This window comes from Oryctolagus cuniculus, chromosome X (genome assembly GCF_964237555.1).
Source record: "Oryctolagus cuniculus chromosome X, mOryCun1.1, whole genome shotgun sequence".
NCBI lineage: Eukaryota > Metazoa > Chordata > Mammalia > Lagomorpha > Leporidae > Oryctolagus > Oryctolagus cuniculus.
The window spans coordinates 47,701,059-47,715,200 of record NC_091453.1 but is presented as its reverse complement, the minus strand read 5'-3'; the positions used below and the strand labels follow the sequence as shown (position 1 = coordinate 47,715,200).

Below are 14,142 nucleotides of genomic sequence, written 5' to 3'. Positions count from 1 at the left end.
TCTCCCTATTTCAAAAAGGTTTTTTGAGGATTAAGCAAGCACTTAGAGTAGTGCCTACCATATAGAAAATATTCAGTAACATTAGGTGCTCTGCTTATTTAAAATCTTAGGTATATCTTTACTTCTCAAACTGAAAGCTTTGTTTCATCAAGTTTTAACACATTTTGCATTTATAAATGATTTTATCTGAATCCAGGAAGAAGGTTAATTACCATTCTGAAAGCAGAAACCTCCTACATCATAAACATTGACTGAGTTCTAATTATTATCATCATTGTTATTGTTTATTGGCAAGGTTTCCATACCTGCTGATGGGGGAAGACCTTCAAGCCATGTTATATTGTCTCTAGGGGGAGGGGTCCGTGCCTGTAGATTTTTCTCTCTCCTGTCCCATCACATTGCCTCTGCTGCCCTTAGAAACTCTATGTAGTGTTAAATCTGCAGCTGACCTTGGAAGTGATGCTCACCACATTTGAAGCTCATTGAGGACATGACTGGCTCACATTCATCTTTGGATCCACACAGGGGCTGACACAATGCATGCTTCTTGAAAATATCAAATGAGTGAAAGCTACTCATCTCTGGCCCTTCTTCCTGTCACATAACTCTGAGAAAACAAACACCTATAGTCTGGAGTTCCCTCTACCTAGGGAACAAGGCCAGGGTGTAGGGAGCTCTGTACTGCCCACTTTGCCACTGTTCTAGCCAACTTTTATTCATTTTTGCTACTTATGAATCACTCATCTGTAAGGCCACAAAACTGTCCAGGTCTGAAAATAATCACCATCAAATTATCCATGTAAATACAAAGAGATACATTTTATTATGCACACTAGCCCTTCTACATCATTGGTGCCCAAAAAACATGCTGTAATTTGATGGGAAACAGGTTTCTCATTCACACACTAGGAGGCACTGTCAATCAACATGGTTGGTTCGTTTTCTTTTCAGAAATATGGTATTTTGCTCAAAAATTTCAGATTGCCTTATCTCGTTATCCTTATAACTTCCCTGAGCGTGTTCACCATTATCTCCTTTTCACAGATGAGAAAACTAAGACTTGGAGGGTGTGGTGTCATATTCCCAAGGTTACACAGTTAACAAATATTGGACTCAATATCAAATCTTTAGTCCCTACATCAGTAGCAGATTCCTGGATAGAGAAGACTTAAACATCTCTCTGTAGGTGAGAAGTCATTGAATATCTCCACATTCCTTTCTCTCTTTTGCTTCCTAAATCTATCTATGCCCCTTTGGAACCATAATTCAAACTTGCATATGCAGTACTTGTTGAATTGCAAGAGTCCAATTCTTTTCAAGTAACACAGGCATTGGGGTTGAGTGAGTGGGGGTGTGTGTATGGGGGGGTGTTGGGGAGCCAAGGAGGGTACAAAGGTGGGGTGGCAGAAGAGGCCATGTAGGAGAGTAAGAAATAGGAGGGCTTAGTCACTGGCAACACAAATAAAGAATTAACTCTGCTTGTATTCTGAAGCTAAGCACAGCTGAGACACCTCAAGGATTGGAAGCTTGTTTACTGATGGGCCCTGAGGGCCCTTGGCAGGGTGCTAACCCCATTCCTCATGTGGGGTTTTGAACACCATCTGAAAGTGACTCAGGCAGGAGTCAGGTACAAGTCATATGTTCCTCTTGTTTTGGGTAGTCTGCTTTTGAAAAGAATGACAATTGGATAGTGGGTACAGTTTCAAAGATGTAAAGCCAATCTATGAAAAACAGAATAAACTCCAGTTATATCACCAGAGTTTCATATTAAACACGGTAGAGTTACAGGCCTAAGACATTGCCCTGTTTTGGAATGCATTACCACCATCCACCAAAAAAGACAAACAAAATAATACCACTACAACAAAACCACATCCCTCCCAGGGATCTAAAGCTCTAGGAATGTAGGAGATGGCACTCCAGATAAGATAATCTGGCTTGGTTTTAAAAAAATATCCATCCGGCTTCAGGAAAAGAAGCTTTAAAAATTATTTACACAGGTGCTAGCTCAGGTTTCTATTGAATCTGGCCTCAGTCTTCTTTAAGACACGCCTCTGGCTGGACAATGGAAGCCAATGGCTGCAGATTATGGAGGATAATTTATGACCTTCATTCCCTTTCCTCCTGCCTCGTCTGTGCCTTGGGACTTGAATTGCCTAGTGAGGTCAGAACTATTTTATTGTGAACCAAGATGGAGACAGGGAGCTCTGATACCTTCACGTCTAAAGCCTGGAATCCAGTGAAAGCAATGAACATGTGCTGGCCTGACTCCCTGGGGAATGTTACTCAGAGTCCTGGGAAGCAGGAAGGAAGAAACTGACATTTGTTACATACTGATGAAATGGTATTGATCTTTCTCATCACTAATTAAGTAACACTAAAGAGAGGTGGTTGGCCAGGAATCTTATACCAACCCAGGACCCCCTTTACTTAGGGAACTGCCACAGATACCATCACCCATCTTACTTTTCTGACTTCACAGGGGACACCATAAGTGCATGTGTGTCAATGACCAAGGCTTCATTCCAGGAGAAGTATCTAAAACTTATTTGGCACCAGAAGCTGTGCTGCACATCATTTACTTCTTACAGTAGCTCTGTTTCTCGTTATTATTCAGAAGGAGGCACAGAAAAGTTAAGTGATTTGCTCAGGCTCACACATTTATTAAGTCTTGCAGATAAGGATGAAACTGGTTTGCGTGCTTCCCAAGGATGATGCATACAAAACCGATCCACTGGCCAATGGATACAGAAGAAGAATCTATAAAATTTTAGAAATTTACAATTAAAAAGTATTGTTAAATATCTGTATTGTTATATATTTTGTGTTGATATTTTCAAAATCATTTAGTTCAACCATTTTATTGTTCTGATGGAAACTTTAATGTGCAAGGAAAGTAGGAAAGTCACTTCCATTCTCTGGGTCTTAGTTTTCCTAATCCATGAAATGATTTGGTCAGATTTTTAGATCTCTAAGTTCTCTTCCTTCAAGTTTCAACAGGTTAACATTTAAAGTTCCTGAGATTCTGAGTACAGCAAGTCATTTAAACAACTGGTGACTGAATCAACTCTTCTGGAAATCAGCAAATCAGTGATCTATAGGGCTATGACTATATAACTTAAAGAACTGTGAGAGGCCCATAGTCTCAAGGGTCTACATCCACATACCACAATGAAATCAAGGCCTCTTAACACAATGAAGTGTTATGGCTGAGGAAGGAAGAAAAGAATTTTAAAACATTCATAGAGAAAACCTAGACTTTATGAGTTTCTAGTTCTGTATTAAAAGACAGTATTCTGTTTTATGACATCAAAGAGAAAGTAAATAGATTTCTCTTGCTCCTGGTCCCATGGAAAACACTCTCTATGCTCCTCCGAGAAGACTCAAAGGGCCAAGGAACCACAGGCCTGCCATTTATATCCACACTTCCTGTCTCTGCCATTTATAACCATACTTCCTATCTCTGTGTTCTTCCTACAGCTTGGTGATGAGGAGGAACATTCTCAGGAGCACAGGTGTTAAATTGTGCTTACTGGTCTGTGGTTGGGCAATGAAAATGAATTAAGAGCTACCAGACTGGGTTTCATCAGAATCAGACCTTTCCCTCCATAAAGTATGGTGGTGACTATGGCCCACATGGCCCTGACCCCACCTAATGAAGATAGCTGCTTACAAACTTCCAGCTGTTTTTAAGTTTTGTGGCTTTCTTAGAAAGATAAGCTCTCTGTGACACTAGTGCTACTTAACGGCTCCTCAGTTTTCCCCCACAGTACTCTGTCTTCCTTAACTCCCTCCTCTCAAATCTGACTCTGTGATTCTTCTTCATTCTTGCCTTTTTTGTTTGCCTAGCCATAATACTTTTTCTACCTTGAATTTGTAAATTTAAATACTTGAGGGGCAGCTGTGGTGATGCCAAGTGAATGCTGCATTTGGTCACAGAAGACTAGGTTCAAAATTCCATTTACAACCTCCCTAACCTAGGCTGGTTAACTGGCAAAATCTTGGTTTATTCATTAGGAAAACCAAGGCGATGACCTCTTCCTCTATCCCAGAAGGTTGGTGGCCTTTTATTTATTGAAGAGCTTTAATGATAGCCAGAATTATGATCACTAGATATGATAAGCTCCTCAATGCATGCTCTGTATCCTGAGTATGTAAGTCCAACACTCTGTATGCAGTAAGCCATTGACAAATGTTTACTGACTGAATACATGAATAGACTAGTGCCAGATCTGTTCTTATGAGGTATTCTGTAGAGACAGGCAGGCACTAGTCTAGCCAGGAGGTAGAGTTATTTCAAGGCAGTGCCTCAGTAGTCACAGGGCAGACTGGAAGTCAATGGACTGACAGTAATCCTTGTTTCCTTTATAAACCCATTCACCTCTCAATCTTAGGTTATTTTAAGATTTATTTTTATTTTACTTGAAATACAAAGTTACAGGGAGGGAGAGGCAGAGAGAGAGAGAGAGAGAGAAAGAGGCTTCCATTTGCTGGTTTACCTCCCAAGAGCCTTTTATTTTTTATTTTTTTAACAGTAATGGCTTCTCTTAGAAATTACTCAAAAGGAAAGAATGTTTCTTGTTATGGAACTACAGCCTAGAGCAGGAAGACATAACTTGACCTCCAAAGAGAAAGTGGTCCTAACACTCACCCTTGCAATAGCATCCAACTACAAAAACTGAACCTCTCAGTTTGACAGTTGCTAAGATATTGTCTTGAGACAATGAAGAAACTTCTGGCTATAGTACATGCATCCTCATATGGGTGGGCACACAAAAAAGATAAGGGACTAGAAAATCAAAAAGACATGTGGAAGGGAGCAATGCAATCAAAAAAGATCTGGCAATGAAAAAGAGCTGGAAACATTATAGATATTTACTTGGTGGCACAAGTGTTATAGCAGCTTCTTGCTAATGGTTTCATAAAATGCACATGCTATAAATGAGCAGGCACAGGACACCATACAGCAGCAATGACAAATTTTTGCCATGGTTCTCAAGTTGAACACTGAAAACGACTTGGGTGAGCACCAACTTCAATGAGTCACAGGGCTAAAACACTTAACTCTGTAAGCTGTTGGTCCAGTCTTACTACAGGGAGGTGTCGCTCCCCCTCTTCGTGGAGGAACGACACAGGACCCTGCGCTGTTCTTTTGTCTGCTCGGCCCTCCCCGGGTTGGCTACCGTCCCTTCCACCTCCGTGGAAGGGCGGTTCCCCCTGCCACGTTCCCCACTTCCGCGGGGGAGCAGCACACCGCCGGCCGGCTCTCTCGGGGGCTGCACAGGTGTTCCTTCAGATAGATGTTCCTCTTAGATGTTCCTGGTGCATGTTGTCTCTCTCCTCCTTTATAGTCCTCTTCCACCAATCCCAACTCTGCTACCCACACGCCGAGTATGCTGCTCTCCTCCAATCAGGAGTAAGTCCTACAGTTTATTGGTTGAACTGGAGGCAGCTGTGTAGAAGCTGTTTCTCCCTTCTCAGGGCCATATTGTGGGAGAGCAGATGCATAGAATAAGTCTTAATTCCAGTAACTTAGTCTAGTCTGAGTTGCTCCCCACAGGGAGGACCAGAGTTAAGCTGGAAAATGTGTGAAGACATAGAATCATGGGGCAGATCCATAACTCAGTTGCCCTCCTGGTCCCTAGATTATGTAATGAGTTTTTCCATAACACCTGGTCCCAGAAAACCCACAAAGACTTCCTCTTCCTCATGTGTAGTATATGCTGCATCCAGCAAAACCCATTCACATATATTTCATAGTTATTCACATGCTTACAGTATAAAAATCTAGAAAATGTGTGAAATGTTTTTAATTACTCCTCTGGATATTACGAGAGGGAGTGATTTACTAGATCATTAGAAAAAAAAAAGAACCTCATACTAGCATTCTTAGATTTGTTGATTTTTTCCCCTCCTATTTAGCATCAAAGCTTAAGACCAAGAGATCATCAGAAGAGACATTCTGTACAAACTTTGACCAACTGGAAAGACTTTTATACATTTCCATTTATTTACTTATTTTTCTTTGAAAAGTCAGGAGACAGAAAGACATCTTCTATCTGTCAGTTCATTCCCCAAGTGCCCACAAAAGCCAGAGCTGGGCCAGATCACAGCCAGGATACAGAAACTCAATCTGTGCCTTCCACGTGGGTGCCAAGGACTCAAGTCTGTGCTCGATGATCTGCTACCTTCTAAGATGTACATCAGCAGAATGCTGGAATCAGACGCAGAGCCAGGACTCCAGTCTTGGCATGCCAACAGGGGCTGTGGGCATCTGAAGCAGCATCCTAACTGCTGTGTCAAATGCCTGCTTCTAATTGGGAAGAGTTTATAAAATTAGATAAATTACAGAGTTACAAAAATAGCAGTATAAAATTCGCTATGCAGATTTTCAAGTGCAGCGATGACCATCTGAAACACGGGTCATTGGACTGTAACCCACAAGCCAAATTCAGTTTACCACTTTTTGTGAGGCTTAACAGTGAGAATGATTTTCACATTTTAAATGGTTAGAAAAAAATCAAAAGAAAAATAATATTTACTGGCATGTAAAATTAAATGAAATTCAAATTTTAATGCTCATAAAGTTTCATTGGAACATACCCACACCCATTAGTTTATCTTTTGTCTATGGCTGCTTAGACAGAGAGATCATATGACTTGCAAAGACTAAAACATTTATTACTTGATCCTTTAGAGAAAAAAAAAGTTTACCAACCCTTGATTTAAACCCTAGCAGTGTCATTTTAAAACAGAGACAGAAAGATAACAGGAGCTTTGTGAAAATATCTCTACAAGTTGCAAAGTCAGGATCAGTCAGCTCCTTGGCCAAAGATACCTGATCAAGGCTCTGTTGAAGCTACAAGCAGATCCTCCTAGCGCAACTAATTTGCCCCTGGGAAATGTTACTTGAGAAGTCAGCAAGTAAAGAAGACACTGACAAGCATCAAAAACTCTGCAAGACTCCAAATAAGAAGGAACATTCTATGCCACATGAGTTGAAGTGAGAAAGAGTGGATTTAGAGGACAGAAAGGGTTCAGTGAGGGTTCACTTACATTTCTTCTCTCACAAAAACCTGAAGCAAGGGAGAGAATCAAAGCCATACTTATATAAAATTTGCCAAAGAAACTAAATTGGGACCTATTGTAAACATCAGTGAGGATGGTGTAATTCTTTGAGTTCAGAATGTAAACTACAGTTTCAGTTTTATGATGTGTACCAAACAGCGCTCCATGTGTACAAAACAAATGGATGTACAATCTCCAATGTTTTACTAGAAAATGTCTGAAAAATAGTAAATTCTTGAGCACATAATGCACATGATGAATTAATTAACCCTCTTTGAAACATGATGAGATAGAGATGGGGATTCATATCCTTATTTTCCAGATGAGAAAATGGAAAGAAAGGAAGTTATCCAGCCATGATCACAAAGGAGAATCTCAAGAGTCCTGGGTTTTACTGCAGCCCATTCCCAGTGTGCCTCTCCTTGTTGACTCCAATCCCGTCTGAATACTGATTTTAAATGGATTAGAATCTGAGATTTGCCATCTGGTAGGAAGGCAAACGAAAAGCACATACAGGTATAAATGTGTGTGTGTTTGCTGAAATAATGGCCATGATGTTCACAACTTGTAGAATTGTTACAAAAAGCCTAAGCTGAAAAGCCATTCTAAAAACATCCAGTGCAGGCTACCTTATTTTGTAAATGAAAAACAGGATCAAAGGATGGAATTTCTTAGCTAAAAACTATACAACTAAACTTCTGAGTCGTTACTGTTATGTATAGGCATCATCTTCTTTTGATTTCCTGGCCTCTTAGATACTATCTGATTTCTACTTCTTTACCTCTTCACTCACCCCACCTACTCTACAAAACATTTGTTTCTTCTCATACCTCTTTCTAACCAACAGACCATCCTCAATAATACCCACACCCTCACTCCCCTATACTAGGCCCATGCTCTCTGCCCTGAGAGTGCATTCACTAATTTTCTCTCACACAGTTTTTAGTGGTGTTACCCGATGGCCTGGTATTAGTTTTCCTTAGAACAATGCACAGATATTTCCCTGCCCATCCCCGCATGCACCTCAACCCCACCCATTACTGACAATGAGAAAATATGGGGCTCTCACCCCATTTTCCTCTTCAACAAAAACCCTGACCAGATTACAAGTGATTCTGGGCTGAGCTCTGTACCAATGACAGCATTAAAGCTGCTTGCTTTATGAATCACCAAAAGCTAGAAATGAATTTCTGTCTGATGTCAGGCTTTTAAGTCTTGTACCTGTGCCCAGTCTAGAGATTTCTGAGTCATGAATGAAGTGATAATCAAAGCTCTAAATACTTTGTCTGAGTTAACTGACAACAGCAAACAATGAAGCAGAGAAAGATTTGTGCTCCTACGCTCTCCAAAACAGGTGGAATTCCAAGTTCAATACGGCAGATTCAGAACCACCTTCAGAAAGGCCATTGGGGCAATAATGAAACATCATAAAAATGGAAAAAAATAATAAACAAGACAATAAATGTTCTGTTTGGGTAGTAAGACAGCCCCCAGCCTTCAAATAGAGATAGCAATGGCAATAAACCGAAGTATCCAAACTTTTACAGATGAGAAGACAAATGAAACACCAGTAAATTTCTTTTTGCTTTGGGGTGTGTGTGTGTGTGTGTGTGTGTGCGCGCACTTCTAAGCCACTTTTTCCTATCTCTCAAAGGGTTCAGGACCAGAATCTGGGGTCCATATTCCCAAACAACCAAAAGGGCTCAGAAAGTTCCCTCTCCATGGCTTTTTTAAGTAATCCACTTTTTATATTTAAAACAGTCGAGGGGCGGAGCCAAGATGGCAGAATAGTGAGGGCACACACCGACAGTCCGGGAAAAGATACTTTAATAAAAGTGGAGTTACGGTAGCCTCAGGAAAAGGATCAGGGAAAAATTGCAGAGGAAACTCTTCCAGATCTAGTGGCTGTGACTCGGAGGACCTATGGGGAGAGCAAGGTCGCCCACCACGTGGAAGCCGAGCAGCTGGACCCACCGGACCCACTGGAGCTGCAGAGTCTGCGCGCCAGCGCTGGAAGGGGAGGTGAGCTAAAAACCTCTCTACCTCTCTGTAACCCGAGACATTGGTGGGGAAAGGCAGAAAAAGCCTGCAGAGAACGAGGCCTGAAACCCCATTGGGGAAAGTTCACCAGGCTGGCTGGAGGAGAGAAAAAATCGAATAAATAAGGGGAACCAGCACTGACATTTAGCCTCTCTCTCCACTCACCTTACAAAGCCGAGCAAGACAAGGGGAAGGCACCATTTTACGTAAGTAAAGCAGTGCGTGCCATTTTGCATATATAAAGCGGGTGCCCCTCATTAGCCAAGCAGAAAAACCTGACTCTGGTAAGCAAACGAATACCCACAGGGGCCAGATTTCATACATCAACTACTCTCAATTCCACTCAGCTGTGTGGAATTACGTCCCAACTGAGTCAAAAAAAAAAAAAAGAGAGAGAGAGAGAGAGAGAGAGAGTGAGAGCGAGCAAGAGAACAATCAGGGTGAATCACCTTTGGCACACCCTTAACCCTGTAGAACCAGAGCTCTCTGGCCACACCCATCACAGCCTCTAAGGATCCATCAAAAGCAGACAGTCCTCTTAATCTAGAGTCACAGTATAAGGAGAAAAAACCAAAGAATATCTCCAATATGCCAAACAAACGCAAAAGCCGAGGTAACAAGAACAAGGAAGACACTATGATGCCCCCAAATGAAATAGACACCCCAATTCAAGATTATGAAGATGATGAGATAGAAGAAATGCAAGAAGCAGATCTCAAAAAATTGATAAGAACATTAAGAAGTTCTCAAAAACAAATTCTCAAACTACAGAAATCCTTAATGGACCAGATAGAAAATCTCTCTCGTGAAAATGAAATATTAAGGAGGAATCAAAATGAAATGAAATAACTAGTAGAACATGAAACTGTGATAGTGACGAGAAATCATAATGAAATGAAGAATTCAATAGATCAAATGACAAACACATTAGAGAGCCTTAAAAACAGAATGGGTGAAGCAGAAGAGAGAATATCAGACTTAGAAGACAGAGCACAGGAAAATATACAATCAAACCAAAGAAAAGAAGAGGAAATTAGAAATCTAAAACATATTGTCGGGAATCTTCAGGATACTATTAAAAAACCCAACATTCGGGTTCTAGGAGTTCCTGAAGGCATGGAGAGGGAGAAAGGATTAGAAGGCCTTTTTAGTGAGATACTAGCAGAAAATTTCCCAGGTTTAGAGAAGGACAGAGACATCCTAGTACAGGAAGCTCATAGAACCCCTAATAAACATGACCAAAAGAGATCCTCACCACAACACGTTGTAAAACAGTCAAGTGCATTTGACTCCATGAGCTCACAAAGGCTCATTTTCTCGATGAAATACTACTGAGTTTCCTTAAGTGACTATGGTCTGGAGCATTTTGATATCTTGTTGGACTTTTCACGTGTTCTCTAGGTTGGGCAACTGCCTCCCCCTCCACCCCACCTCTTGTCTTCCCTGTTCTCAAATATCCCAGGAAACACACTATAGCACAGCTACTCCCAGGCAGCCCCAGCAGCTGCCCTTTCAGCCTGCCTCCAGCCTTCAGCCCTAACTTCTGTAGAAAGCTCCCATGTGGGGTGCATGATACTACATTAAAATCTTCCTTTTCACAATACATTTGTGATCATTTCCCCTGTTTTCCAAAAATAACAACTTGATGACCTAGATTTGTAAAACCTAGAGGCAGCATAAGTATAAGCTAATGTATCTGACTATTGAATTTGCTTCTTCACCGGTTCATTTCCTACTCTATAGACAGTGCCTACTGGAAGACAGCATACAGGGAAGGAGTAGGGTCTCACAGGGGCTAGCTGAGGTGATCTGAAGTTTCTGGAATTGCTCCTCACTTCTTTTTGTGGCAGACATCCTTTCATACTTTTAAGAAAGGAAGGCACTGTGCTCTCGGGCTCTTTCTGAACTGTTTAGGCCTAGGCACTAGGGCCTTGGAACTCATATTAGCTCACCATGAACAGCAGAATGGGCCACTTGAGCATAGGAGTGGATTATACAGCATATTTCTAGTAATGCCAAATGCTACCTCCTTATCGTTTAGAAGACTGGAAAGAAACACAAGAGCTTTCTGCTTTATAGGTGCTCCTACTATGCAGCCCAAATGATGAAACTATAATAATCACTGGTTGGTTACCAATAAGAAGATAAAGGGCACTCACTTCCTCCCTTTTCTCCCAGTGCAAGATTCTGGTGCTTCTGCCATCCTCTAGTGAATGGCAGCACACTCCTGGTGAAATGCCCTACATCCCTGTCATTTAAAACTCTCCTCAAGGTTATTAGCCCTACGTAAGGACAGGTTCTAGGTTTGGGTTCTGACTTGGAGCTCAACACTTCCAGGCAAGTGAGAGTGAAGGATAACTTAAATTAAAAAAAAAAAAAAACACTGTCTGAGCAGGAAGTAGGTCCTTCATGGAAAATGGGGAACTTGGGGAGGGATACAGATATTTAACAAGTGGGTCTGGTCCCAGGGCAGGACACTTCTGTCTAGGGATTGCTCACTAGTGTCCCTTTGGGGAAGCCCTAGATAGAGGGTGGGCGTGAAATGACTGCATAGGAGGCTGAATCCCAGGGTGGTTAGGAATGTGGTACTGGCATGTACGGTAAGTCTGGAAATGGAAGTTTCTGCTGTAGCACATAAGCCGAACACCTTTGTAGATGAGTTCTAAGCTGAATAAAAGTAAAGAGCCAGGGCTTTGGGTCCACTTAGCCACACATAGGATGCTATTTAGCTTGGGGTTCTCGACCAATGGGCAGCCTCTGGAAAAGGAGAATACTTTACTTTAGGTCTTCCCTACACAGGAGCTATTAACACAAAAAGAGGTCCCAAGGAGGCAGCTGCAGGAGGGAGCAGGTGCAAAGAATGATTGTCTGGCGAACAGCAGGGCAGGAATACTGCCTTTCTGGGGTCGAGGCCAAGAAGTCTTTGCTAAGAAACAGTCTTTTATTAACCACAGAGAACACGCCAGGGGGGCTCAGTTGGCCTTTTCCTACTTCTTACCCCGCTAATAGGGACATTTTCCCATCATTAGGCCTCAGAGTGGAAAATAAGCAGGGAGGGAACTAAATATTTTCAAATCCTTAATTTTTAATTTTCATTTCATTCTTAGGACCTACTTGATCCCCAAGCCCCAGCTGTAGCCACCTTCCTTGCTTACATTGTCTGTAAAATGAATGCATTTGAAGCCAGGGACTGGTAAGTTTGAAAATTTGCTTCCTTAGGCTCATAGGTTATTTGAGAGAGTCTTGTCAATTGACCCTGTACGTGAGATGATAAAATCCTGGGCACTGGATGTTTGTTGGCTCTCTCGGGAAGGTAAAGTGGAAATAGAAATAGAAGTGAGTGTATAAAACCGTTTACCTTCAGCGGCTCTTTTGAAGAAGACCTTGCAGCTTCCACAAGTGAGAGCTCCATAGTGACAGCCAGAAGCTTCATCTCCGCAGATCAGGCAGGTCTTCTGGGGTGGAAAGTAATAGTCGATGGGCAAAACGTGGTCCCTAGCAGTCTCCAAACTGGAAAGACATACACACACACAGAAACACAAAACAACGCAACACATGTCAATGCAAGGCAGAAATGGGAAGGCAAAAATCTGAGGTCTTCAATAGTAAAATATATGCTGGAAGTATTACCTATTTCTGCATTGAATCATTGTGAAGCTGAATTACCCTGGGAATTCTGTGAGGTGGGCAGAGAACTTTTGGATCCTGCCAAGGGGTTAGACAAATTCTTTGGGATTAGGCAATCTCACAGGCTCCATGTAAATGAGTGAAGGATGGAGTGAGGAAACTTGAGGTTAAGGTATATAATTTAAAGTGGCAGTCAGGCAACATTTTCAAGGCAATTAAATGGTATGAGACTTACCTTACCCAAAGGGAGACCATGGCCAAAGCAGACTGCATATCAAAGCAGTTTAATGTGCTTTGTGTTAGCTCTCTAAGTTTCAAATCTCATGTGTAAAGGAGGGATAATATCATTCACCCTATTGAGTTGCTGTTGTGAGTGGAAATATAAATCAAACAGTGGATAAAAGGTTCTTGAAATGGATACATAAGTGATGGATGATTAATATTATTACACGAATGTTCCTTGGTCTTTCTTCCTCCATTCTTGCACTCCCCTTGGGAGTCTCTCTACAGCACATGACATCCCTCTTCCCCCATTCTACAATGTAAAGTAGCAGAATCTCTATGTGTTAGGCTCTCATTGAGAAGTGATGTACAGAGATGGTGAATATCCTTTCAGCTACCATCAAAACTCTGGGCCACTAAAAGTCTCATAGGTTCCTTGGGCAAAGACAAAGCTTCAGAAGTCACCTAGCCTAACTTCCTATTTTCAAAAATATCTGTGCTTGGCTTCTTCCAGGTGAATGTGAAAGAGAGGGGCCAGCAAGCCAGTTCTAAAACATTCATGAAAGGGTGATTTGCAGTCTCCCACAGTAATTACTTCAAGTTGTAGCATATGTAACATGGTTCTCACTACCTAAATGCCAACTTCCATCTTCCCTATGTCCTATATCTAACCTTTAAACAAACCTCCAGTGACCTGCAGTGTAAATTTGCCTCAAATAGATGATAACTGCCCACACTGTTACCCATAGGAATGTCACTGCCATAGTTTGAGTAATTCTTTCTTACTAAGGAAGTAAGGAAAAGAGGAACTGGTTGGCCACATTGGGTGCTTCTGTTCGTCAACACCTCATAACAACTGTGTGAGACAAGCTTATTTTTCTCTTTATATGCATTGCATGGATGAAAACAATAACGCTCAGAGAAGAGAATGCTAGGATGATTTGGATACCAAATCTACTGCTATTAGACTCCAAGTTCAACATGGTTTCCATTATCCTATTGTCTTCCAGATAGTTTGCCTTTACTTTCTACCAATGGCTGATTAGTTTCACAGTCAACATTGTCAACAGAATTTCAAAAAGCATGGGAAGGTATCCTCCTGAAACTCCAATGAACAGTCTTGAAAAGGCAAGAGCAAAGAAAACGTTTACCCAGGCTATACTTTACAAGCACTTAATCTTCAAT

General features: G+C 41.5%; 1 protein-coding gene across 1 annotated transcript in view; it reads right to left on the bottom strand.

Moving 5' to 3' along the window:
• The window catches only part of AR (androgen receptor), a 187,137-nt gene that overhangs the window by 82,733 nt on the left and 90,262 nt on the right, over positions 1 to 14,142 (bottom strand). The window contains exon 2 of the mRNA NM_001195724.1: positions 12,467 to 12,618. Coding sequence (NP_001182653.1) covers positions 12,467 to 12,618 — 152 coding nt within the window. The remainder of the gene's footprint in view (positions 1 to 12,466; positions 12,619 to 14,142) is intronic.